Below are 25768 nucleotides of genomic sequence, written 5' to 3'. Positions count from 1 at the left end.
AAAAAATATTCAAACCCATAACGAACTATAATTATTTATTACAATTAGAAAAGAATAGAAATTCAATTTTACTACTTTTGAATACTAAACATAAAATCAACATTCTGTAAGGTGAATAGCCATGTTTTAAGTTTGATTGCAAATATCTTTTTGGAGTTTATTCTTTTGATACTTTCTGGTAATTTATTTAACATTCGAGGAGCTATAAAATTGTAAGACCGTGTATAAAAAGTATTGTTAGGTTTTGGTACTCTATAGTTTTCAACATTTCTTAACTTCTGCTTATACAAATTGGTATCTTCTAGAGGAATACTTGTACCATAAAACATTTTTAAAACTTTAAATACAAAGAGATATTTTAATGGCAAAATCCTTTCCGAATCAAATAAAGGCTTTGAGTGTTCAAATCTATCTTTATGGTTGATAAGTCTCATTGCATGTTTTTGTTGAAGAAAGATTACATTTAAATAGGTTTCAAAAGTACTTCCCCACACCACTATACCATATTCTATTCTACTTTGAATGAGAGCGAAATACAACAAACGCAAAATGTCTTTAGAACTCAACCTTTTTAAAAAGTAGAAACAGCGAAGGACTCCATTAATTTTTTCTCTGAGCTTGCCAATGTGTACTTTCCAACTAACTTCATTATCTACATATACTCCTAAATACTTTAAACTGGAAGCCCCATCAACAACAGCACATTTCGATCTGACACAAGCAGCTTGTTTTCCTAGACACTCTACACACTTATAATGAATTTGGCGATCAAATGATATTGTATTTCTTAAATTAAAATTAATATATTGAGTTTTTTCTGGGCTGAGTAACATATTATTTTTGGAAAACCACCACTGCAACGCTTCTAAATCTTTGTTCATAGAAATTTTTACTGCACTCCAACTTGATTCTACATAGGAAATAGCCGTATCATCAGCAAATGATGTTAAATTACCTGCAAACCTACCCTCACAAAGATCGTTTATATAAATAATGAACAGTATTGCTCCCAATACGGAACCCTGTGGTACCCCATTTTTTATTGTACCCATATGACTTGTAACCGAATTAATTTTTACACATTGACTACGACCTAATAAATAACTTTCAAACCAATTTAATGCTACTCCTCGAACTCCACAATCAAACAATTTGACTAGTAAAATATCATGATCAACTGTGTCGAATGCCTTTTTTATGTCCAAAAACAGGCCACTTACACATTTTTTACTATTCAATCCATCATAGATATCTGACATAAAATTAAAAAGTGCGTTTTCAGTATTTAGCCCTAGCCTGAATCCAAACTGTTTCTCGCTGAAAAACTCTGTTACTTCCAAGAACTTTAAAAGTCTTTTTTTCATTAATTTCTCAAAAATCTTAGAAAAACAAGACAGAAGTGATATAGGTCTGTAGTTGTTACAGTTCAATCTTGATCCATTTTTATAAAGTGGTATCACTACTGCTGTTTTTAGTTTTGTTGGAAAAACTCCACTTTCAAAGCTAAAATTTACTATGTACACCAAAACGTCAAGTATCTGTTGAGCAATATTTTTAATTAATGTTGTACTTATACCGTCAAACCCTGGAGAAATATTATTCTTTAATGATTTAATAATTTCTAGTAGTTCGTTAGGAAAAATATACTCCAAAAATATTGATTTTGTTTCACTTTTCCTCGGAAAGTAGTTTTTGTAGTGCAAAGAGGAAAATTAATTTGAAGTTCTCTTACTGAGATCCAAACTATCCACCACATTTAGAAAATAGTTATTAAACTCATTCGCAACTAAAAATGGAAGAATGAACTAAGAGAAGATGTAGGAAGAAAGTGTCAAACAAAATTCAAGAAAATTCATTATAACATTATATTGTATTCCATTTCAAGAAGAATTGAGAAATAACAGTAAGTGATTCCTTTCATGTAAACACAACAAAATACAGTCCACTTTTTACAATTCTATAACTATTTTTCTTCAATCTATTTTAGTCACTAAATTAATTCATGTTTCAATCAATTATCAAAATTTCATGACATTATAAATTGGTCCTTCAACAGCCAGATCTTGTTTCTGGTCCATGGATTTAACTTGTGTTTAAAAGTGTTTCTAAGAACATTCAAGCAATACCTTTAAAAAGACCTATAGTCTAATTTTCAACATTTTAAATGTTTGCAATTCAACACCTACATCCCAATTTGTGAATGTACCCCTGTTGCATGCTGCATGAACTAATTGAAGTCAATAGCCTATCTTATGAACTGTGTAATTTCCATTGTGAAAACAAACATTGACATTAACAGTGCCAGTATGCACATGTTCAACTAAACAGTGCCAGTAATGCACATTTTCAACTAAATAGTGCCAGTATGCACATATTCTCAACTGAACCAATATTGTTCAAACAAAAATAAACTGCTTGCATCCTTTTTAAATAGACAAATAGGCTAGGCTCAATTAAATACTTGTCATTATTACAATATTAAGTTTAGGCCTAGTTTAATTGATTCTATTGGTAGGCTATACTAACTGCTTGGATTTATTTTATTGTTAACAACTTTTTGACCTCATTATAGGTAGTTTAGGCTATTGTGTTCATTCTGTTTGTAATTCATTACTTCAAAGTATTCTTTCCTTGTTTTTTTTCTATTATGCTACCTTTGTTCATGTTTATGTTACTTAAACTGATTGGCCTACCTTCTCATTGTTATCATATTCCACTGAAGAATAACTAACTTTAATTCATGTCAGTATAGGTCTACTTGTTTTCATTTTAAAGTAAGTTAGGCTAGGCTACTTGAGTTTTTACAAACAACTACACAAAGATATTCTTTATTCTCAACGTACACTATGTCTTCAATCAGGTATTCTACATTTACCAAACAAGCCAAACTCACAAAAGCTCGTTTAACTCAGCTGGAATCTCAAGTTAATGCGCTTCAAGTAATTGGTTCCAAAGAATTAACCGAAGTTCAAATTGAAAAAATTAGGGCTATTAAAGAAACCGCCACTAGGAAAAATACTGAGTTTGAATCTACCATAACTAGACTTTTTAATTCAGACCCCATATCTGAAGACATCGATGATGATCAAGTCATCCAATTGCAAGATGAAATCAATGATTTATTTTTGAGAATTCACAGTGTATGTACTGTACTTGCTCCGGTCAGTAATTCCAATTTAGAACAATCCCAAACCAGTAACACTACTTCTGAAATAGCCACTTCTGGTCTTCGTCTCCCTCGAATTGATCTTGGTACCTTTTCTGGTCAACCCGAAAAATGGATTTCCTTTTGTAACTTATTTGAAAATTCCATACATAAGAACTCAAACATTACCGATGTAGAAAAATTCACCTATTTATTGTCATGTCTCAGTGGTGAACCTCTAAACCTAATCAAGGGGTTACCAGTTACCACAGCCAACTGTCACATTGCTTGGGAGCAACTCCATCAACGTTACAATAATTCAAGGTTGCTAATTACCCTACATGTCAACAACATTTTAGATCTTCCCTCAATGCACGGTTGTTCTGTTAAGCAGCTCCGAACCTTTGTGTCAACGTTTCAAGAAAATGCTAATGCCCTTTGTGCCTTAAACCATGACATCATGTCTGAAAGTCTTATATTAACGATTAATCTTCTACGTAAATTTGATTATGACTTTAGGAAGAAATTTGAGCATAGCCGAACAATACAATACAATACAATACAATATTCTTTATTGTTAATTCGTCAAGAATTACAATAGTGTCAATACAATAGTGAATTGTACATGTTAATTTTCATAAAATTCCTTTATTGAGTAGAAGGGTCTTGCGATTAGCCACTTCTTCAGCTCCTGGTGTAGCTTGTTGCCAGTCAGGTCTCTCAGGTAGTCAGGTAGATGGTTCCTCAGCTTGCAGCCGGTGTAGGAAGGTTTTTTCTCCCAAAGAGTTGTTCGGTGAACTGGTAGTGCAAATTTGGAGCCATGACGGGTGTTGTAGTGGTGCAGGTCTTGGTTTCTTGGGGGGTTTATTTCATTCACATACTTAATGGTTTCAAGTATGTAGAGAGACACCACTGTGAGGATTCCTAGGTTTACGAATGCTAGTCTGCAAGTCTGTGGTGGTACAAGGTTGGCGAGGGCTCTTATGGCTTTCTTTTGAAGGACAAGAATTCGATTCATATTTTTTGTTGAAGTTCCTCCCCACACTGTCAAGCCATATCTAAGATGCGACTCTACCAGTGCGAAGTAAGCTGTTTTGGCCACAGAGAGTCCGCCTATGTAGTTTATCCTTCTGACGACATATATTCCAGTACTGATTTTTTTGCTTAGGTGGTTGATGTGCTCTTTCCATGTTAGTTTGTTATCAAGGATAACACCGAGAAATTTTGTGTAGTTTTATTGTTACATCCTCTAATTGAGGGACTATGTCTTTTTTCTTACTGAAATTCAGAGTTGTAGTTTTTGTGGGGTTTATTGCTAAGTCATTGTTCTTTGAGTAGAGGATAGCTTTATTTAAGATCGATTTTGAATTAAGGTAAAGGCTTTGGGCTGTGTTGTCCTTGATCAAAATGGTTGTGTCATCTGCATACATGATTGCAACAGCATTTTCACTCTCAATTTGTTTGGGAAAGTCATTAGTCAATAAGATGAATAGAATCGGGCCTAATACAGAGCCTTGTGGAACTCCTCTCGTCAGCTTGCTTTTTGAAGATTTGAAACTTTCTGTGACTTCATTTGATGAGTTTTTCAGTTCCACGACTTGTGAACGTTAGGTAGCTTTTGAACCATTCTAGCGCAGAGTTTCTTATACCGAGTCTTTCAAGTTTCTTGCATATCAGGTCGTGGCCCAGGCAGTCAAAAGCCTTACTGTAATCAAGGAAGATGGCGGAAATGTATTGTTCGTTTTCTATCTGGTCTAGGGTGTACTCAATTAGTGCTGTTATAGCTGAGGATGTAGATTTATTCTTCCGAAAGCCATGTTGGTTGTCAGTTAAGAGTTTGTTATGATTAAGATGTGCCATTAATCTAGCCAGAGCAATTTTTTCTATGATTTTAGAGAAACTGGAGATGAGAGAAATGGGCCTGTAGTTTTGAGCATTTTCAGTTGGTCCTTTTTTATGTTTGGGGTATATTTTACTGACTTTTATGGCGGATGGGAATTTGCCTTCTTTAAATGACAGACTTACAAACACCACCTACAATTAAAGAACTTCTCGGTTTTATTGAAAAGGAATGCACTGAGTTAGAGGCAGCAAACTTAGCCCACACAACTGCCAAAAGTTTCTCTGGTTACTCAAAATTCAATCCTAAGTCAAATCAATCCCATAACTCACAGTTGACAACTTCACAGACTAAAACTGTTCTTTTTTCCACAAATATGGATCAGCAGACTTGTGTACATTGTAATAAAAGTGGTCATACTATTTACAAGTGTGATGAATTTGTTAAACTTACTCCTGACAAACGATTGACCGCTGTTAAAAACAAATCACTATGTAACAACTGTTTGAGTAGCAATCATACAGTCAGAAACTGTGCTTCATCTGGATCTTGTAGAATATGTAAGCATCGCCATCACACTTTATTACATCTAGAATCATCAAAGCAAGACAATCCTAACACAACAAATCCTAAATCTTATCCTTATCATGCGGATAAAAGAAAATCTTCATTCATAAACCAGTTTCAACATCAATCTAAAGAGCCAACAAATATTGGAAGGACTACAGTTGAAAAATCTTCAAATGAATCAACATCAGCTCTTGTTGGTTTAGCACAAGACAATGATAATGTTGTACTTCTAGGTACTGCTTTGGTAAAATTAAGTGCAAATGGTAAAACAATAGTTGTGAGAGCTATATTGGACAGTGCTGCACAGCAAACATTTATTACTGAAAACTGTGCACATAATTTGGGTCTTACCTGCAAGTCTTCAGAAAAAAGAAATATCATTGGCATTTCTTCAACCTTTGTTCAATCAAAAGCTTTAGGTCAGTTAAATATAAGTTCTCTAAGTGGTCAACTCCTTGCTAAACACCATCCAGTCATTATACTAGACAAAATAACCAGCAACATGCCCAGATGTCATATTTCAAAAGACGTAAAGAAACGAATGCACAATCTAATCCTCGCTGATCCGACTTTCGATGTACCTGCTCCTGTAGATATGCTACTTGGTGCAGACCTATTCGCTTATACCCTCTGTGGTGAACCAATACACTTGGGGCATAATATGCCTACTGCTCTTAACACCATCTTTGGTTATGTTTTATTAGGCCATGCTCCTGTCCAGTTTGACAATACGCGCCCTAGTACCAACACAACAGTGAATCTCCTCACAATTTCAGATTTTGATTTACATAGTGCTGTTCAAAATTTCTGGGCATCAGAAGTAGTACCAACAGCTTCAAAGCTTTCTCCTGATGATGTAAAGTGCAATGATCAAAGTGATCATTGCACTTAAAGTATAAAAACACACTCTCGTCTTCCCGATGGGAAATATCAAGTTCGACTACCATTGAAGCAGAAACCTACAGCTCTAGGAGATTCAGCCAAGTCAGCTTATAGTATTTTTAGATCTTTGGAAAATCGTCTCAACCGAAGTGTCAAACTCAAGCAAAGCTACACTGAATTCATGCAAGATTATGAATCTTCTGGACATATGGTCCTCTGTTCCTCAAGACCAACAGATTCTCATTTATTCCTACCACATCACGAAGTCTTCAAAGATGGAAAAATAAGAATTGTGTTCAACGCTTCTTCTGTTACTACATCAGGGACCTCACTCAACAGTATCTTACATACAGGTCCAAAGCTTCATAACGACATCCCTAGCATCATCTTTGGATTTCGTCGACAACGCATCGTCTTCACCTGTGACATAAAACAAATGTTTCGAAATATTTGGCTTCATCCAGATGATAGGAACTTGCAGCTAATCTATTGGCGAGATGATCCTTCTAAACCGTTGCAAATATTTAAACTTTGTACTGTTACTTATGGTAACAGTATTGGTACTGTATTGGTACTTATGGGCCTCTTCACCATTTCTTGCAAACCGTGTTGTCCAACAACTCATAGAGGATGAAGGTCAGCATCATCCCCTTGCAGCTGCTGCCTTAAGAGATCAGATATACGTAGATGACGCCCTTTTAGGATCAGATACTGTAGAAGAAGCACTTCTTCTGCAACAAGATGTTATTGATCTTATGGCAAAAGGAGGATTTTCTCTACGCAAATGGTCTTCCAATAATCACCATATACTAGATGCAATTCCAAAAGAACATCATGGAACTCCTATACAATTTTGTGCGCAAGATCAACCACTTTGTAACGTCTTAGGTTTGAAATGGCTCTCTGATATGGATGCATTTGTCTATGTAGTCAGTCCCACTACTACTCCATCCACAAAGAGATCAGTTTTATCTACTATTGCTCGTTTGTATGATCCGCTGGGCTGGCTTACACCTGTCATTTTCTGGGCCAAAACATTTATGCAACTACTATGGACTAAAGGAACCCAGTGGGATGATCCACTTCCAACAGAGTTAGAGTCAAAGTGGTCTGATTACACTCGAGAATTAGTTGCAGTTGAACAGATTCATATCCCTCGATATATGAACACTAATTCAAGTAGTCAGTTACAGCTACATGGATTTTCTGATGCTAGTGAAAGTGGATATTGTGCTGTAGTGTATTTAAGAGTTACCAATTAACGAAAACGTGAATGTACACTTATTAATAGCTAAATCTTGTGTTGCGCCATTAAAAAATGTATCCTTACCTAGGCTTGAGTTATGTGGTGCACACATGCTTTCCAAGCTTTTGGATTTTGCTTGTTCTCAGTTATTGAAACATTTCAAAATTGAACAGGTTTTCGCATGGTGCGAAGCTACAATAGTATTGTCTTGGATCAAAACCCCTGCATATAGACTCAAAACTTATGTTGCAAATAGAGTAGCTCAAATTCAAGAAGCTACCACTCCCATCATCTGGTCACACATTGCTTCTCATCAAAATCCTGCAGATTGTGGTTCTGGAGGATTACTTGCACCCCAGCTAATCAATCACAATCTATGGTGGACAGGACCCTTGTGGCTCAACACTCCACAAACTCAATGGCCTCAATCTTCTTTCTCAGTACCTTCAACTGAATCTTTACCGGAAGTAAAACCTGCTTCAGTAGATTCCTTGGTCATTACCACAGTACCAGCTTGTGAGATTTTAACAAAGTATTCTTCTTGGACAAAACTTGTACATGTTGTTGCTCTGATTTTAAGGTTCTATCATTGCTGTAGATCTAAAATCTTGACTTCAAAAGGATGTTACAATCAGCAGTTGTCATCAGAAAGTTCACTCAATAGTAAAGTTACCGAACCTTCTCTAAAGGAACTAGAAAAAGCTAAGAATCGCATAATTTTGCTTGTACAACAGGAAACCTTCTCTTGTGATATTGTTGCTCTTCAAAATAAGAAGCCACCTTCAAGTCGTCTACAGAAGCTGTCACCATTTTTGGATTCATCTGGTCTCATACGCCTTGGAGGAAGATTAAAACATGCAGCTATAAGCTACAATGCCAAACATCCGATTTTACTACCTAAGAGTCATTTTGTTACAAGACTTATAATAGAACACTATCACATTTCATACTTACACTGTGGTGCATTGCAATTACAGTCACTCTTGAGCCAAAAGTATTGGATACTATCAGCTCGAAGTGCTATTAAGTCACGAATTTTTCATTGTGTCCAATGCTATAAGACAAAACCTAAGCTGTCAACTTCAGTCATGGGCGACTTGCCAGCTAGCAGAGTAGTTCCCACTAAACCGTTTTCTACATCTGCTGTTGATTACGCTGGTCCAATCAACATTAAAGTACATAATCTAAGAAGACTTCAGTCGATAAAGGTCTACATATGCCTGTTTATCTGCATGTCCACTAAGGCTGTTCACATTGAAATGGTAACGGATCTTACATCTGATGCTTTCATTGCGGCATTGAAAAGGATTGTCTCTCGCAGAGGAATGATCAACCATCTCTATTCAGACAACGGCAGAAACTTCATCGGTGCTTCTCGTCAGCTTCAAGAAAACTTTCACAAGTTAACTCTGCAAGATTCAACAAAAAGATTCCTATCTGACCAGCACATTGAGTTTCATTTTATTCCTCCTCGTGCACCCCATTTTGGAGGTCTTTGGGAACGAGCAATTCAAAGTGTAAAGAAACATCTTCGTAGAGTAATTGGTGATAGTCTATTGAGCTATGAAGAATTCACAACCTTACTCTGCCAAGTAGAAGCTATCCTTAATAGTAGACCCCTGACACCACTTTCTTCTGAGCCTGGTGAACTTGAAGCTTACACCGGGACACTTTCTTGTCGGCGGACCCTTAGTAACATTACCTGAAACTGATGTAGCTGATATACCAACAAACCGCTTAGAGATGGCAACTAGTCAAGTCCTTCACCCAACGAATATGGAAGAGATGGCACAAAGAATATTTATACACATTGCAGCAGCGCACTAAATGGACAAAGTCTCACAAGAACTTAGAAGTGAACGACTTAGTTTTGATACATGAAGACAATCTCCCACCTCTGCAATGGAAACTTGGCCGTATCACCAAAGTCTTCCCAGGCAAAGACAACATAGTCAGAGTTGCTGAAGTTAACACAAGATCAGGACTTATAACTCGCCCTATAGTGAAGCTTTCCCCTCTTCCTGTAGATTAAGTTAAGTAAGCTTCAAAACCCTTTATCTTTTTTCTTTAGTTTTATTTAACAGTTATTTAATGATTTTTTTTTATTCTCAGTTTTTGTTACTCAATAGTTACATTGATTTTAGTTCTGTTTTTGAGTTTAATTTGTTACCATGTATTGTTGAACTAAATAGTTCAAGGGGGCCGAGATGTTAAGTATTTATCAGTTTTCTTTATTTCATTCATATTTAAATTATTAACTCAATCAAAATTCACTAACCAATGTTTAGGTTTACAATTTATTATTATTAGTTTAAATTACAATTCATTTCAATATTTACTAATTATCATATGTTATCAAATTATATTCACATTGTATCTAAAAATAATATTTAATTAAAATTGGCAACACTGTAAATGCAAGCAGTTTAACTACTAGATGTCCAACAATTAAAATTTAAAAACAAAACATGTGACTGTGTGAATGAAGATAAACAAATGAAGACAAAATGAGAATGAACTAAGAGAAGATGTAGGAAGAAAGTGTCAAACAAAATTCAAGAAAATTCATTATAACATTATATTGTATTCCATTTCAAGAAGAATTGAGAAATAACAGTAAGTGATTCCTTTCATGTAAACACAACAAAATACAGTCCACTTGTTACAATTCTATAACTATTTTTCTTCAATCTATTTTAGTCACTAAATTAATTCATGTTTCAATCAATTATCAAAATTTGTGGTGGCGACAACAAAAATAAACACCTGTTGTTTTGGCACAAGTGCTGTCATAACACCTGTTGTTTTGGTTCAGTTTTACAATTGAGTTTTGGTGATTTCCTCTATAGACAGATTTATGTTTATTTGTAGTTTTAATCAAGTTTAAATGTAGGCCTACATTTAAGTTCATTAAAAGAACATTTGTACATTTACTACGTAAACACGCTACACTTTTATAATAGTTAGGCCTACAATAAAACTGTTTTATCTCTTCTGCGTTGTGGCCACTCCTGCTGGCCTTCCGATCGCAAAGGGCTAATGTATAAATTTGCTTTATAGTCTTCAACATTCTAGGCATAGATCTACGGCAATTATTGGAAATCGTTATTTTTAGATTATGACTATCCAATTCATGGCTGTCTCGACAAGGAAATACTATAAAATACAATACTGCTACAATTTTAATATATAGGTATTTTACCTATACATAAAACATTTGAATTCCTTTGTATAGTTTAACTTATTACACAATAGTGTAGCACATTGTTGTTGAGTTTCTTAAGCCAGGATGAACTCTTTCCATTCACTTACTTTGCTATCCCAACATAAATCTTGTAAACCTACGCCCTTGTATTTTAGTTCAGTTCCCTTCCAGTTCTAGTTGTTTGATTAGGTATTTGTCAGTCTGGCTTATCATATTTTTTGCAGGACATGGACGCAGGTAGTTGTGGTATCGAGTGCCCATGATGCTGCGTGTCTGCCCATATTCCCCACACCTCCCTCTCTCAGTGTGCGACCTACCAGCTCGTCTCCCCTCCACATGGTGGCTGACCCCGCCCTCCTCAACATTAGCGGACTTGTCCTTGGTGTAACTGCTACTGACTCCTTGATGCACCTCAGCAAGGAAGAGCTCTCATTGTAAGCTGTGTGAACTGATTATCTTGTATATTGCATGATGTTATTTGTGTTTAACATCTATAAATATAAAATATAAATATAAAATAAAACTATTATTCTATCAAATGTTCTAACATAAACAGGGCAGCTGCAGAGGCGCTGATACAGTCAGTTTACACAGTATAATTATTTTCCATTAACTGAAAAAGATGTTTTCGCCACGGCTGATGCAGAATTCAACCATGTTTTTGTTACCGTTTTTCAGTAACTTCTAGTTTAGTAGGATCCATTTTATAATTTTTTTTTTAATGTATTACTATAGACTCTCGTATTTGTTAAATCAAATTAGGGGTTTCCTTTCTAATATTCAATTTATAAATGTGTTTGTCTTTTTTAATTTCTAGTAGATGTAGGTAATAGCATCGAACAAATTTTAAATACTTTGTATATTGCTTAACAATGGTTTAGAAGAACTCTTCCCCCGATCACAGATCAACAGTCTATCCGGGGGAATAATTCCATGTAATATATTGTTCTATTATTGTACTGTTTAATTTTTGGAATAAAAGTAATTTGATTTGATTTGATAAAAGTATATGAAGAAATCTTTTACACGAATATATTCAAGAAGTTAATTTTAATTTTCACCACAATGTTCTATAATGCGGTTCTAGATAATAGCACTCACAATACCTGATGTTTTAAGTAATTTAACATAATGGGTATCTTAATACTAAATGACTCTGTACATAAGTCATTCGTGAATCTTCCTTACAGCACTGGCTAAGAGTGTTGCAATTCGAAATTTAACTTCTTCACTCATGGTTTAAAAACTTTATATTTACTAAATAATGTCATGAATCGTAAACAAATAATTATTTACAGAAATTATTTACACGCAATAATCAACGCACACACTAAATGCACACGGAAGTTGCCTCCAGGCTGTACGAGAATCGACAGGGCGCACACGGAAGCTACTTCCAGCCTCTTACAAAACTAACAAATATAAAATAGTAGGGGTGAGTTTTGACCTTCACTCGATTCCAGGAATGAGGTGCGTGAGGTACAGTGACACTCACACTGCCGACACCACTCAAAATAATATAATCGTGAAAAATAAAACATCCCTGGAGGTTACTTCCGTGATGCGACCTCTGGAAGGTTAAAGAACGATCTCCAATAATACTAATGCGAAACTGAAATCCACCCAAGCTGTGCAATGGAACCAGCCTGACGATTAAAAAAGTGACACCAAACTTGATCAAAGCAACAATCATCAGTGATAAGTTTAAAGGAGAAATAGTCTTAATCCCAAGAATACCGATGATTTAATCCGAATTACCCTTTGCATTCAAGTGACTATTTCCTTTGCGTCTTGCTTTCGCAATCACCATTATGCGGCACAAGGGCAATTCCTGACTATCGCCAGTTTAAATTTAGAAAATGCATGCTTTTCACACGGACTGCTGTATGTTGCATGGTGCATGGTGGTTGGTAGGTAGGTCTAAAAATTTATATATTAATACACTTAATGAAAAAAACAAAAAAACATTGTTTATCTACACAATGCGCGACGGGTAACTGCTAGTACTTTATAAACTAGAAAGATCCATATTTATTATTTAATATAGCTGTGTGTTGGCATTGCATAAATCTAATGAAACTGTAATTAATGGTTTTCAAGGCGATTTAAGACGTCTTAAGCATTTTTTAGCTTTATTGTTTTCTTTAATAACTCCAACTCATTGTTAAAACATATATTTTACACGCATTTCACATCCCAATAAAGTACCATAACCCCTAACCACTAAATATAAAAGACCTCCGTGTTACCCAAGATTCTCAGTAACCGAGGTAGTCTCGGTCCCAAAAATCACAGTAAATCGAGAATGAACTCTAGCTTTAAGGAAATATTAGAAAATGCACATGTTTGGGGGCCGACTGAACAGGTCTGCTAGTGGGCATTCGTAGAGGTCCCAGGCCTATATAAGGCTGTAAGGCTATAGGCCCTAAATAGCTTCCGAAATTTGTTTGACGTCATCCAGATTCTTTTAACTTTGTGGAAGACGATGATACCTTAGCAATTGCAGGGATGTTGAAAAATTCCTCGCAGTAGTGGGCATCAATGATGATGTTTTCGAAATTGCAGAGGATACATATGATTTTGTTATGGTTGTGGGAGATAGTGATGATTTATTTGTAATCTCCTTTGCGAAATGCTATCAATTTCTCTGTGATGATAAATATCTATCCAACATTCCTTGTTGTGTTCCAGTCCACCAGGAGGCAGTGATAGATTGGGTCGATTGGCGTCACATCTACTGCAGCAACAGAGCTTCTACCCTCTCCAACCCCCTTGCGAGGACCTGACTGTTGACTCCGAGCTATGGGATATCCATGCTTGTTTCCCTGTAACCCCTCATGTGCTGGTCGTGCCATCAAATTTAAGGTTTGGACAGGTCCATCGTGTTTCAATCAGTTCAGCTCATTGAATATTTTGAATATATTTTATTGAATATTTTTAAAGCTACTCGTTTAGGATTAACAGCGTGTTACAACTAAGAAAAAAATTACTTGCGCTGTACATCCTGCATTATGTAGCTCCTAAACAAGTAAGTTTAGGGCGAAAATGCTAAGAGTAAATAAGTCTTAAAATTGCATCTACATACTAAAAAGGCATAAAATACACAGTTTTTCTATTTTCAAATCTGTCATTATGGAAAATGAAATCAATATTTTGTATGTATTTTATGATCTATTTAGACTCATTATTTTCTCTCTAAACCTACTAAATTTAGGAGCTACTTGACACAGAATGTATACCACAAATCATTTGTCCTTAGTTGTGACTCGCTGTAACTCCTAAATGAATAATGAATAAATGAATTTATTTCCATTGAGAACAAACTTATTACATGTATTTACAGTATTTGGAAATTGACTGGCCGCTTTTCAAGTAGTGCGGTCAGTTAGAAAAATAAATACAATAAATTATAACATATTTTGAGTCTAGCATCATGCATTAAAAATACTCTCATGCCGCCATTTGGGTATCTACTAAATTAAAATATAAATAAATAACAATGTAAGTGTTGTAAATTATACTAGCACACTTTAATAACACTTAAATAACATCTTAAATAACTAATTATAAATAATAAATAACAATAATTATAGGTAATAAATAACAAAACAACAATAATTATAGGTAATAAATAATAAAACAACAATAATAGTGGAAACTTAACGAAAGGTAGATAGTCATTTCATTCTTACAGGCAACTATTGACCTACATTTGCCTTTGGTACCATATCTATGAGATAACATTGCTTAAATAATCGATGTTTTGTTGTGCAGTAAGCCAGAGATTCAATTGTTTGGAGAATGATTTTAGATTTGCGAGATTTTTAATGTTTGAAGGAACTTGATTAAAATACTTCGGTCCTAAATACTCAAAGGAATGGCGAAAAATTGATTTATTGACTTTGGGTAGTCTGAAATTATTTAGACGTACATACCTAGTATTGTAATACACATTGTCACTAACCACATTTCCACTCCTTATAAAAAATAATCTCTGGACCTTGAAAACAAAAAGATGTTGAATAGGTTTAATATTTAAATGCTTATAAAGAGGGAAAGAAGATTCGGTTTTGAATTTGTTTAAAATTATACGTAAAAAGTAGTTTTGGGTGGTTCTCAGTTTATCTATCAAATATTTATAAGTTCTGCCCCAACATATTAATCCATATTGTAATCTAGAGTTTATTAATGCAAAATACAGTGATCGTAACAAATCAATACTACAAATATTCCTTAAAAAATAAAATGTTCTAATGGAAGACCTTAATTTTGCATGTAAACTAAGTATATGTTGATCAAAACTCATTTTTTCGTCCAAAATAATTCCTAGATATTTAAATTTGTTTACTCTTTCTAAAGGTTGGCAGTCGCAGACTACTAAATTACATGAAGCAGAATGATACGTGAGAGGAAAAGGTATTTCAAAACCTGAAAGATCAAAATTGACATATTTTGTTTTATTTGCATTTATTTGCATTCTGTTTTGGAGGCACCTTTGTCTTAACAACAAGAGATCGTGATTGATTGACTCACCAAGTATTACAGAATCTTTATTGCAGTAAAATATTGCTATGTCGTCCGCAAAAGCACTGACATTCCCCTTAAAATTAAGTTCCAATAAATCATTTATAAAAATTAGAAATAAAATACCAGAGGTCACTGACCCTTGCGGAACACCTGACTCAACTGTTTTCGCAGAGCTGTAATGATTTAAACATTTTACTTTTTGTTTCCTTCCTACTAAGAAACTTCTGAACCAACACAACTCAGTTCCCTTAATACCCAACGCTTCCAATTTACCTAAGAGAATATCATGATCAACTAAATCAAACGCTTTTTTGAAATCAATAAAAAGTCCTGATGTTTTACAATTTGAGTTTAGGCTATTGAATATTTGTTCTGTGACATTTAATAAAGCATCTTCAGTTGATTTACCCCTTACAAAACCAAATTGATTACCGCTAAGAAAGTTAATTTTCATCAAATACTTATTCAACCTTAACATCATTAACTTCTCAGATAATTTAGAAAAAACTGAAAGTAAACTAATTGGTCTTATATTGTCTAGTTTTGAAGAATTTTTATCTTTTAAAATTGGTACGACGGAACTCAATTTCAGGCTTTCGGGAAATATGCCCAGACTAAAACTCTTATTGACAATATGTGTTAGTACTGGCACTATGTCATCTATAACAAATTTTAGTAGTTGCGTAGAAATATTATCATATCCTGAAGATTTTTTATTTTTTAGACTTTTGACTACTAACTTTATTTCGTCTTCTGAGGTTGGTGCGATAAAAAATGATTGTTGTGAGGTGCGTAGTGGAAGCATATTTGTGGTCGAAACTCTTCTAGGACGGTCAGCTTGTACAGAGATAAGGTAATTGTTTATCTCCTCTACGATAACGGATGGGTCGGTTGCATAAGTTCCATCTGATAATTCAACCTTCTTAATATTCCTATCTGACACTTGCCCTGTCAAACTATTTATTATTTTCCATTGTTGTGATATGTTATTGTTTAATAATAGTTTAGAATAATATTGTTGTTTTGCAATACATATTTTCTCATTCAAATTATTACAAAATTTAGTATAGAAATTTCTGAAAGTTGTGTCATATAAACGTCGCTTACTAATTCTATAAAGCTTTTTGCGCCTATTAATGCCATTCAAAATATCGAGAGTTATCCATGGGCTCAATGATTTAGCTTTTTGCACTCTACTTTGCCTGTTGACCTTTTTACAACTTGTTACAACTGAGCACAGTACATCATTAAACTTACAGTAACAGCTATTTACATCTTCATCATTATATACTATGTCCCAGTTAATCACTTTCAATTAGGGATGGACGGGATTAAATTTTTAGTTCGGGACGGGACGGGATTTTTATTTCCTTCCCGATTTTCGGGACGGGACGGGATGGGATTTTTTTCTGTGCATAAAGAGAAAGTACTGTACTGCAGTTACCAAAAAAGACATACGAAATCAATTTTTACCATTTGTGGCACTGATCTATAAAAACCAAAAAATGGGTAACAATTTACAGGTACTTATAGAAACTTGTGACTCGCGGGTCACGGGGTGATCATCTGTATGACTCACGGTCACGGCGCGATTGTCGGTATGACTCCGCGGTCACGGGGTTATCGTCGGTATGACTCCACGGTCACGGTGCGATCGTTGTCATGACTCGCGGTCACGGGCGCGATCGTCGGTATGACTCGCGGTCACGGCGCGATCGTCAGCATGACTCGCGGTCACGGCTCGATCGTCAGCATGACTCCGCCATCACGGCATGATTGTCAGTATGACTCCGCCATCACGGCATGATCGTCAGTATGACTCCGCGGTAACGGCGCGATCGTCGGTAGGACTCCGCGGTCACGGCGCGATCGTCGGTATGACTCGCGGTCACGGCGTGATCGTCGGTATGACTCGTGGTCACAGCGTGATCGTCGGTAGGACTTTGCGGTCACGGCGCGATCGTCGTTATGACTCCTCGGTCACGGCGTGACTGTCGGTATGACTCCGCGGTCACAGCCCGATCGTCGTTATGACTCGCGGTCACGGTGCGATCGTCGGTCCAATAATCGCGGCCACGGCGCGATCGTCGTTATGACTCCGCGGTCACGGCGTAATCGTCAAAATGACTTCGTCTCCTGCGTTCGCGGACCTATCGCTAGCAATAACGGCGTTATCGGTACTCGCGAAGCGGAAAAATCGCCGACGATCGGACCAAATCTCGTCCTGAAAAATTCCCGAGTCAAATGTAATCCCGTCCCAATAATCGGGAATATTTTTTTCCCGAAAAATTCCCGAAATTTCGGGACCCGTCCATCCCTACTTTCAATTTATCTTTTACTAAATCAAAATCAATTTGAATACTATCGTTATCAAACTTAGGTATGCTTGTTACACTACTGTGAGATTTCCATGAAAACCACAGTCTATGGACAAGTCCTAGAATACAATGATCTGTAATGCCATGATCAAAAACTGCACTATTAAAGTTATTAATGTCTTTGCTTCTAATAAAGATGTGATCTATACAAATTTTAGATGTAACAGTAATTCTGGTTGGGGTGTTAACTAATGATGTGAAACCTTGATTATGAAGTATATTGAGGTAGCTATTTACAACAGGTTTATTGTCTAAAATATTTATGTTGATGTCGCCTAAATAGACTACATTGTTATGCATATTTTTAATTACATCAGTTAATTCTGTTATAAACAAATTTTCTGAAATGTTTTGGAGCCTATATAGGCAAAATAGCTTAAAGTAAAATTTATTTACGGTAACATGTAACAATAAGGCATCAGCTGAAGTCATATTTATTTGTAATTTCTTACAATCTATACTATTGTCTAAATAACATATAACACCAATGAATGAACCAGCTGATGTAAATTTATAAAGTTGATAAACATTTTGCTCTTCAATTTTCAGTGATTATTAGTGAATAATTTTTAAATTAGCTTTTAAACAGTGTTTCAAAAAGATCTTTAAGAAGACAGGTTTTATACTAATAAGTATTTTATACATTATACTTCTATATCATTAATAATTCTCACAACTTAAACTCATCTAACCTCTAACCCCAAATATTCATTTTATTTGTTTTCAAAATAATATTATTGGTTTATTTTTATTTAAAATTCTTTTATCAGCTGAACCAGCCTTCTTCATGCAAAGACCAGAGCTCATGTTTACCTTATAATAACCTCAATTTTTCTTTTCTTTGAATTGGAAATCTTTTATAAAATGTCACAATTGACCTCATCAGGTGTATCAAATTCCATCCCCACAAACAGAGATCCCAGATATTTCAGACCCACATACACATCTCATGACTCGTCGACAGACTCTGTACTTACGCAAACCAAAAATCTATACAATACTCATTCTTCATGTGAAAGTCAAAAAGGATTTATCTGCAATATCTGTGTAAAGGCCCTAAAAACTGAGAAAGGTTTAAAGCTTCACAAAATCCACTGTTTAAGAAGAACAGAGGCCACCAAATTAACACCGATAACTAATTTGCCCCCTAACAATGAATCATCAAATACAAATTCCAACCTTCTATGTAGTCAAACAGAACGGTTAACTCCTGGTATAGGTGAAAATTTGGACCTTAATGCATTTTCAAATCTAGTTACAAATCTGAAGAAAAACGTTCCCATATTGAAGCGCATCCCGAAAGGAGCAAGACCAATGGCAGCAGACAAATTATCACGTCGTATTACAACGTGCATCAAAACTAACTCACAATCTGCTTGGTTAAGCCTTATGTTATTTTCATACGAGTGTTTAAGAATACCAGAAAAACAAAACACAAAATCATTAACACTTCTAGTAAAAGAAAATATATCACACGAAAAACTACCAATAATAAAAGAAAATAAATTCAAGAAAAGTACAATAGAACACAAAGTTATGAAAAAGATTGAGGATTTCGACACGAAAGGAGCAGTAAGAATAATTTCTTCTAATGACACAGTTGCTGATGTAACGGCTCAAAATCACGACAAATTGCTTTCCATGCATCCTACTCCGTCTCGAGACCTCCAAATACCTGATCCTCCAAATGAAACATCTATTTTTTTTTTAAAACAAAAGAATCCCAAGTAAAAAGTTCAATCTCCTCTTTTCCTAATGGTTCTTCTTCTGGTTTTGATGGTATTTCACCTCAACATTTGAAAGACTTAACATCTAAATCTGCAAATGACCAGGGGGGGAAACTGCTGAAAAGCATTACAGATTTTGTTAATTTTATGCTTGAAAGAAAGGTCAACAGTTCAATTTTAAAATTTATTTATGGTGCTAATCTTTGTGCATTGAACAAGAAAGATGGTGGATTAAGACCAATTGCTGTTGGATGTGTATTTAGAAGACTCACAGCTAAAATATGCTGTCAAGCTGTTCAAGAAAAGTGTAAAAACTATTTTCAACCTTATCAATTAGGTTTTGCAACTAAGCAAGGTTGTGAGACCATTATTCATGCAACACGAACATTTCTTGAGAATGAAAAAGAGTCCAACAAGGTTTTGGTTAAAATTGACTATAAAAATGCATTCAATTCTGTTGAAAGAGACATTTTACTAAAAGAGATTAAAGAAAATGTTCCCGAACTTTACCCATTTTTGTGGCAATGTTACAGTTTGTCATCTACATTATTTTTTGGAAACAAAATTATTGAATCACGTGTTGGTTGTCAACAAGGCGATCCAACAAGCTCACTCACCTTTAGTCTAGCCATTCATCCAATTTTGCTCAAGCTCAAATTGAAACTAAAACTGTTTTATTTAGACGATGGTACATTGGCTGGTGATCCGAAAACTGTATGGGAGGACATCAACATACTGATAAATGAATCAAGAAAAATAGGATTAACAATTAATCCTAAAAAGTGTGAGTTATTTTTCACATCAAACATCATTGACCCTGACATAGAAACACATTTCAGAACTGTTCTTCCAGGCATTCAAACAGTACATTCCTCAGAATTATATCTTTTAGGTTCTCCTTCGTGTGTTGAAGGATTTCAAAATCCATTGAATAAACATTTAGAATCTTTGAAGATCATGGTCGAAAGGCTTAAATCACTACCCAAACACATTGCCTATTTTTTGTTGAAAAATTGCCTCGGTATACCCAAAATGCTTTACACACTTAGAAGTGTAACAACATTTCTATTTCAACAAGCTTTAAGTACTCTGGACGATACAATCATTTCATCCCTGAAGGATATTTTAAACCTAAATATTACACCCAAGCAAATGGAACAAGCAAGTCTCCCTATAAGCCGTGGTGGCATTGGTATACGAAGTCTCATTGATTTAAGTTTGCCCACTTTTCTTTCATCATGTGCAGGAGTAACACCACTCGTCTCCAACATACTTGATATACCAGTTGACGAATTGGCGTTATCTTTCTGTACTAATGGAATCGAAGAGTTTTTAAAAAATTACAATGAACTGCCTTCAAACCTAATCTTACAGCATAAATGCGGGACAACATAGTAATGAAGAAGAAAGAAGAAAATTTAAAATTTGAAAACGTTTAAGATTTAGCAAGAATGAATGCCATTAAAGAAAAAGAGTCTGGAGCATGGTTACATGCCTTTCCATAAAAAAACATTGGTATGTTTATGGATGACAAAAGCTTCCAAATCAGTATTGGACTTAGATTAGGTTGTAATCTCTGCCGAGAATTTCAGTGTGTCTGTGGTGAAATCGTAGACAAGAGAGGTTTACACCCGTTATCCTGTATCAACAGTTCTGGAAGATTTTTCCGACACGCTGAAGTTAACAATCTGATAAAAAAAGCTTTGGTGTGTGCTGACATCCCAGCCCAACTGGAACCCACAGGTCTTGACCGAAATGATGGGAAGCGGCCAGATGGAGCCACAATCATCCCCTGGAGCAAGGGCCAATGTCTAATCTGGGATTTCACTTGCTCTGATACTTACGCAGTAAGTTATATAAATCAAACAAAAAAGCAATCCGGAGCAGCAGCTGAAATGGCCACCCAGAGAAAACATACAAAATACTCTAATATTACATCAAAAGGATACCAATTAATCGTTCTGGGTGTGGAAACTGCTGGGCCATGGTGCAAGGAAGGCAAGAACTGGGTAAATCAAATAGGCCGCAAGCTAATAGAAAAAACAGGCGACCATAAAGCAAGGAGCCACTTAATACAATGAATTGCCATGGCCATACAGAAAGGAAATGCCGCCAGCATAATTGGTTCCACACCCACAAACGACGACCTTTCATCAATATTTTATTTGTAAAATTAATGTAAGAATTAAATTTTGTCTATTTGTGAATAAATTAAAGTTTTTAACATATAACACCTCCCGACCTGTATGTATCATTACACTGAGCAAACATCTTGTAGCCTGGAATGTTATATAAGTGAATTTCGTCTGAACCTATCCAAATTTCACTAAGTATTATACAATGGATTCTATTATTTATACTATTTATTTCTGCTATAAAACTATTGAAATTTTTGCGCATACTTCTTATATTCATACAAATTAAATTCAAACTATTGCTTTTACTTTGTGGGTCGAAAAAAACATTCATATCTAAATTTTCACTACTTAACATTATGAGTTAGGGAAATTCTGCTGAACTACAAAAAAAATAAAAATAAATGTATCTGATGTAACATAGATACTTTGAAGCAAATGACAATATAACAGGGTCTATTGGAGCTTGAGTAGTTCATCATAATTGTTGATTTTCTTGCATTTCGCATCCTGACACTTTCGCACAAAAAACTTGCCGTCCCTACACCATGCATATTCATAACCTATTTCCTTACATTTATTTTTCAAACTTTTTAGGAATACCTTGTTGTCAAGAGATAGGTGCTCATTCACGTACATGCTGTCTTTGGGGAAGGACGCTTCGACTTCATGGGCTATCATCTTTTTCTTGTCTCTGAACTTGCCAATCATGTTGTCCCGAGTCAATCTGCTTACAAACTGCACAATAACTGGCTGATGGCGGTCCTTACTGAATGAGGGTACTCTGTGGGCAGCTGAGATGTCCTTCTCGTCGATCTCCATCCCTAGGGCTGATCCAACGTCTTTAACGAGCTCGAAGACATTTTCCTTGGGGGTGACTGGAAGACCGCTGATTTCCACATTGTTCTTTCTTGAATATTGTTCCAAGTTTCTCACTTTGTCATTCAGCTTCTCTACTTTGCTTGTAAGAGTGATGTTTTTAATACGGAGCTCTTCGTTTTCCTCTTTTAAAACAGCAAACTCGGTCTTTACTTCTTTCATGCCACGTATGGATTCATCAAGTTTGTCTGAAATAAAACTAACACTCTTTGTTAGTTCGCACAATTCACTCTTGAAGGTTTTCAACTCTTGAAAAAAGTCTGTTTTAAAATCGTTCAGCATTTTAGCAATCGATTCTTTATTGTAGGAATCAGTGTTGGTACCGGGCAATAACTCGCGACAATCTTTACACTTCCAATCTCGATTAGAACGCGTTTTCATGCCTTGAACATCGTCCTTAACACACAGCGCGTGGAATAACTTGTTGCACCCACCAACACATTTAACACAATCACTTTCTTCAGTAACGACTTCTTGATTGCAGATACCACAAAACGGCGACATCATTAATTAAACGATGCACACAGCGAAATACACATAGGATTATCTAATTAACTCGTTAGGAATATGTCGCGACAGTCACGACCAAACACGTAACCCTGTCACTGCGGATCTTATCTGTAGTGCGGCTTATCTGCTCGGCGGCTAGAGCCAGACTGTATATAATAATAATAAATAATAAATAAATAATAAATAATAAATGTGTAGCTTAAGAGAAAAAATGCCATAAAAATGTTTTAAAATTGCATTTACTTCATAAACAAATCATAAAATATAGGGTCTTCCATAAGACAAATCAAAGTTGGCGGCCATATTAGGAAAATGGCGGCTACAATTATTTTATAAATTTTACCAAAATTGTTAAATAAAAATCCAAGGCAGTTACAATTTAAATTTTTTTTATATCTCTTATAACTTTTGAATAAAATAGCTGGCCCTCTTATATCAATCACCCTGTATATATCTGATAGGATAATAACTAGAGTTAAAGTTATGTGATTTTGGCACAACATGTAAACCTACGGTTATTTGAACAAGTTCATAAATCAGAATGTTCAGACTATGGCAACGGGTTGGGTCAAAATGGGTTTTCCCATTTTTGACCCTAAAAACATAATAATTTGCAATTTTTTCCTAAACCATTGTAAAGAGATTAAAAACAGATTAAGAACGTTGAAATGTTGTATGTCTTATTTTTAGGGAGGAAAAAAACTAATTTAAAAATTATATGTTATTTTTATGGTTAATAAATAAACTGTTGTAGTTTGCTTTTTCATGGATAAGTTTTGATCAAATTAAATATCCAAATTAAAACTCAAATTGATTTTCAAATTTTTTAAATTAATTTATTTAATACTACTAAGCATACTTTGGAATAACTAATAGATATTCTAACGATTAGTCATATTCGTTAGTTTTTAAAAAGTACTGGAAATAACTTCTACTCAGTTAGATTCTAGATAACAAATAGATAATATATTCGTTAGTTCTGGAGTTTTAAATCATTAGATTTTTGGTCAGGCGGAAGTACTTCTAAAAACGAGTTTTTTGCAAGATCGGTGAGGGTTGCGTGCGGCCGTGAGGGTCAGTGCCCTTGTTGACAATCAACGCGGGGGTAGGGAAAGGGAAAGTCCAGTTGCTTTGGAATTTGGTATGCATTTTGACCATGGGGGGGGGCAGGGGCAGCCACTTGACAACACCGAGGGGTTGGAAGGGCGAATGTTTTTTTGGTGATTTTTTGTCATCTCAAAACATTGTCTTAAGTTGATGACCATTCTCTGACAAGTGTGAGAAGTAATTTTTTTTTTTTGTGGTAGCATAGCAACCTTATCCTCTGTATTACTCAATTCCTGATTAACCAGGATAAAATAGGGTTGATATGAGGCTTCCTGGATACGTAAAATACTATTTAGTGTTAATTAACATGTTTATATTGCACTAAAACTTAACTGAATGTGAATGTTATATTTGACAAAAATCACAATGAATAACACACCTATTTGATCACAATGACACTTGTAAATACGAAGAAGATCTGGTCTTTAAGATCAAATATAATATTTACAAGACACAAAATACCGTGAATTAATTTCTTTGAAAATTATCTGTAACAGTTTTCTGTTTTTAAACAAAGAAATGTAGTTTTTACTCTACTTTCATGTTTTTTCCACAATTTTTTATAAAATTATTTTGTTACCTTACAATATCCTTGTTTGATGTTAGTAAACTTCATGTTTCTTGGCAACTGCCACATCATCAGGTTTATCCTCTTCTCATGTTCGTCACAAACTTAAAATAGAAAACACAGAACACACGTAAAAAGATATAACATTTATTTTACCAATAACCGTCATGGTGTGTGCACGCATTTGGTCGGGCTGGCAGCGACACAATTTTTTCTGCAATAATTGGAGCATTGTATTCCAAACTGGTTAAGAGGGAAGGGACTATGACCTTGAGTGGGCCTGGGCCTGGCTGGTGATTTATTATTTATTGGTATGTTTACATCCTAACTGCCCTTCCAACCCAGAAAAAACACTGCGGTTTCAAAAACATTGACTTGTGTTGGTAATTAAGACCGTCTATTTGTATTTAATTTTACTTATTTTTCCTGGAACGTGTCACGGTTGAGTGTACATGCTTTAAGCTTTCTTAGTTGTTATATTTAAGTGATAGTTAAGTAATAGTTTTAATAAGTTATTAAGGTCATGTGACAATGTTTAATTATTAATAACACAATTAGTTACCAAGATGTGTCATTATTTAATTTTATATGAAATCCTTTAAAACAACTTCCCAACAAACAGCAAACTTCTCTGAAAACTAACTTTATTTTATATCAGTTAGTTTTTTAATTAACTAATAACTTCTATCAGTTACTTTTTTGACGAACTAACTAATAACTTCTATCAGTTACTTTTTTGACGAACTAACTAATAACTTCTATCAGTTACTTTTTTGACGAACTAACTAATAACTTCTATCAGTTACATTTTTTAACTAATAACTTCTATCAGTAGTTACTTTTTACGGGACTTACTAATAACTTTTTAAAAGTTAGAATATCTGACTAACTTTCCCAACTATGCACTAAGCTATAAACATTTAAATAAAAACCCCACACTTTATAACCTCCCCTGTAGCATCAAACCTATGTACTTGTTGAACTTATTTAAATAGAGAATACATCTGACAATTAATGGAGATATTTTAGTGAAAATCCAACTAGGCAAA

At 34.9% G+C, this 25768-nt stretch overlaps 1 protein-coding gene across 4 annotated transcripts in view; it reads left to right on the top strand.

The window, feature by feature from the left end:
- Positions 1–25768, top strand: part of LOC129004722 (DNA polymerase alpha subunit B) — a 176690-nt gene that overhangs the window by 150465 nt on the left and 457 nt on the right. For all 4 annotated transcript variants that reach the window (XM_054433500.1, XM_054433346.1, XM_054433427.1 and 1 more), the window contains exons 8-9: positions 11113–11322; positions 13580–13753. In XM_054433500.1, coding sequence (XP_054289475.1) covers positions 11113–11322; positions 13580–13753 — 384 coding nt within the window. The remainder of the gene's footprint in view (positions 1–11112; positions 11323–13579; positions 13754–25768) is intronic.

The sequence above is a fragment of the Macrosteles quadrilineatus genome, unplaced genomic scaffold (assembly GCF_028750875.1).
Source record: "Macrosteles quadrilineatus isolate MER2022 unplaced genomic scaffold, UCM_ALF_1.0 Scaffold_1__1_contigs__length_201487025, whole genome shotgun sequence".
Taxonomy (NCBI): domain Eukaryota; kingdom Metazoa; phylum Arthropoda; class Insecta; order Hemiptera; family Cicadellidae; genus Macrosteles; species Macrosteles quadrilineatus.
Note: the sequence above shows the minus strand (reverse complement) of the source record. Positions and strands in the feature narration are given on the sequence as shown.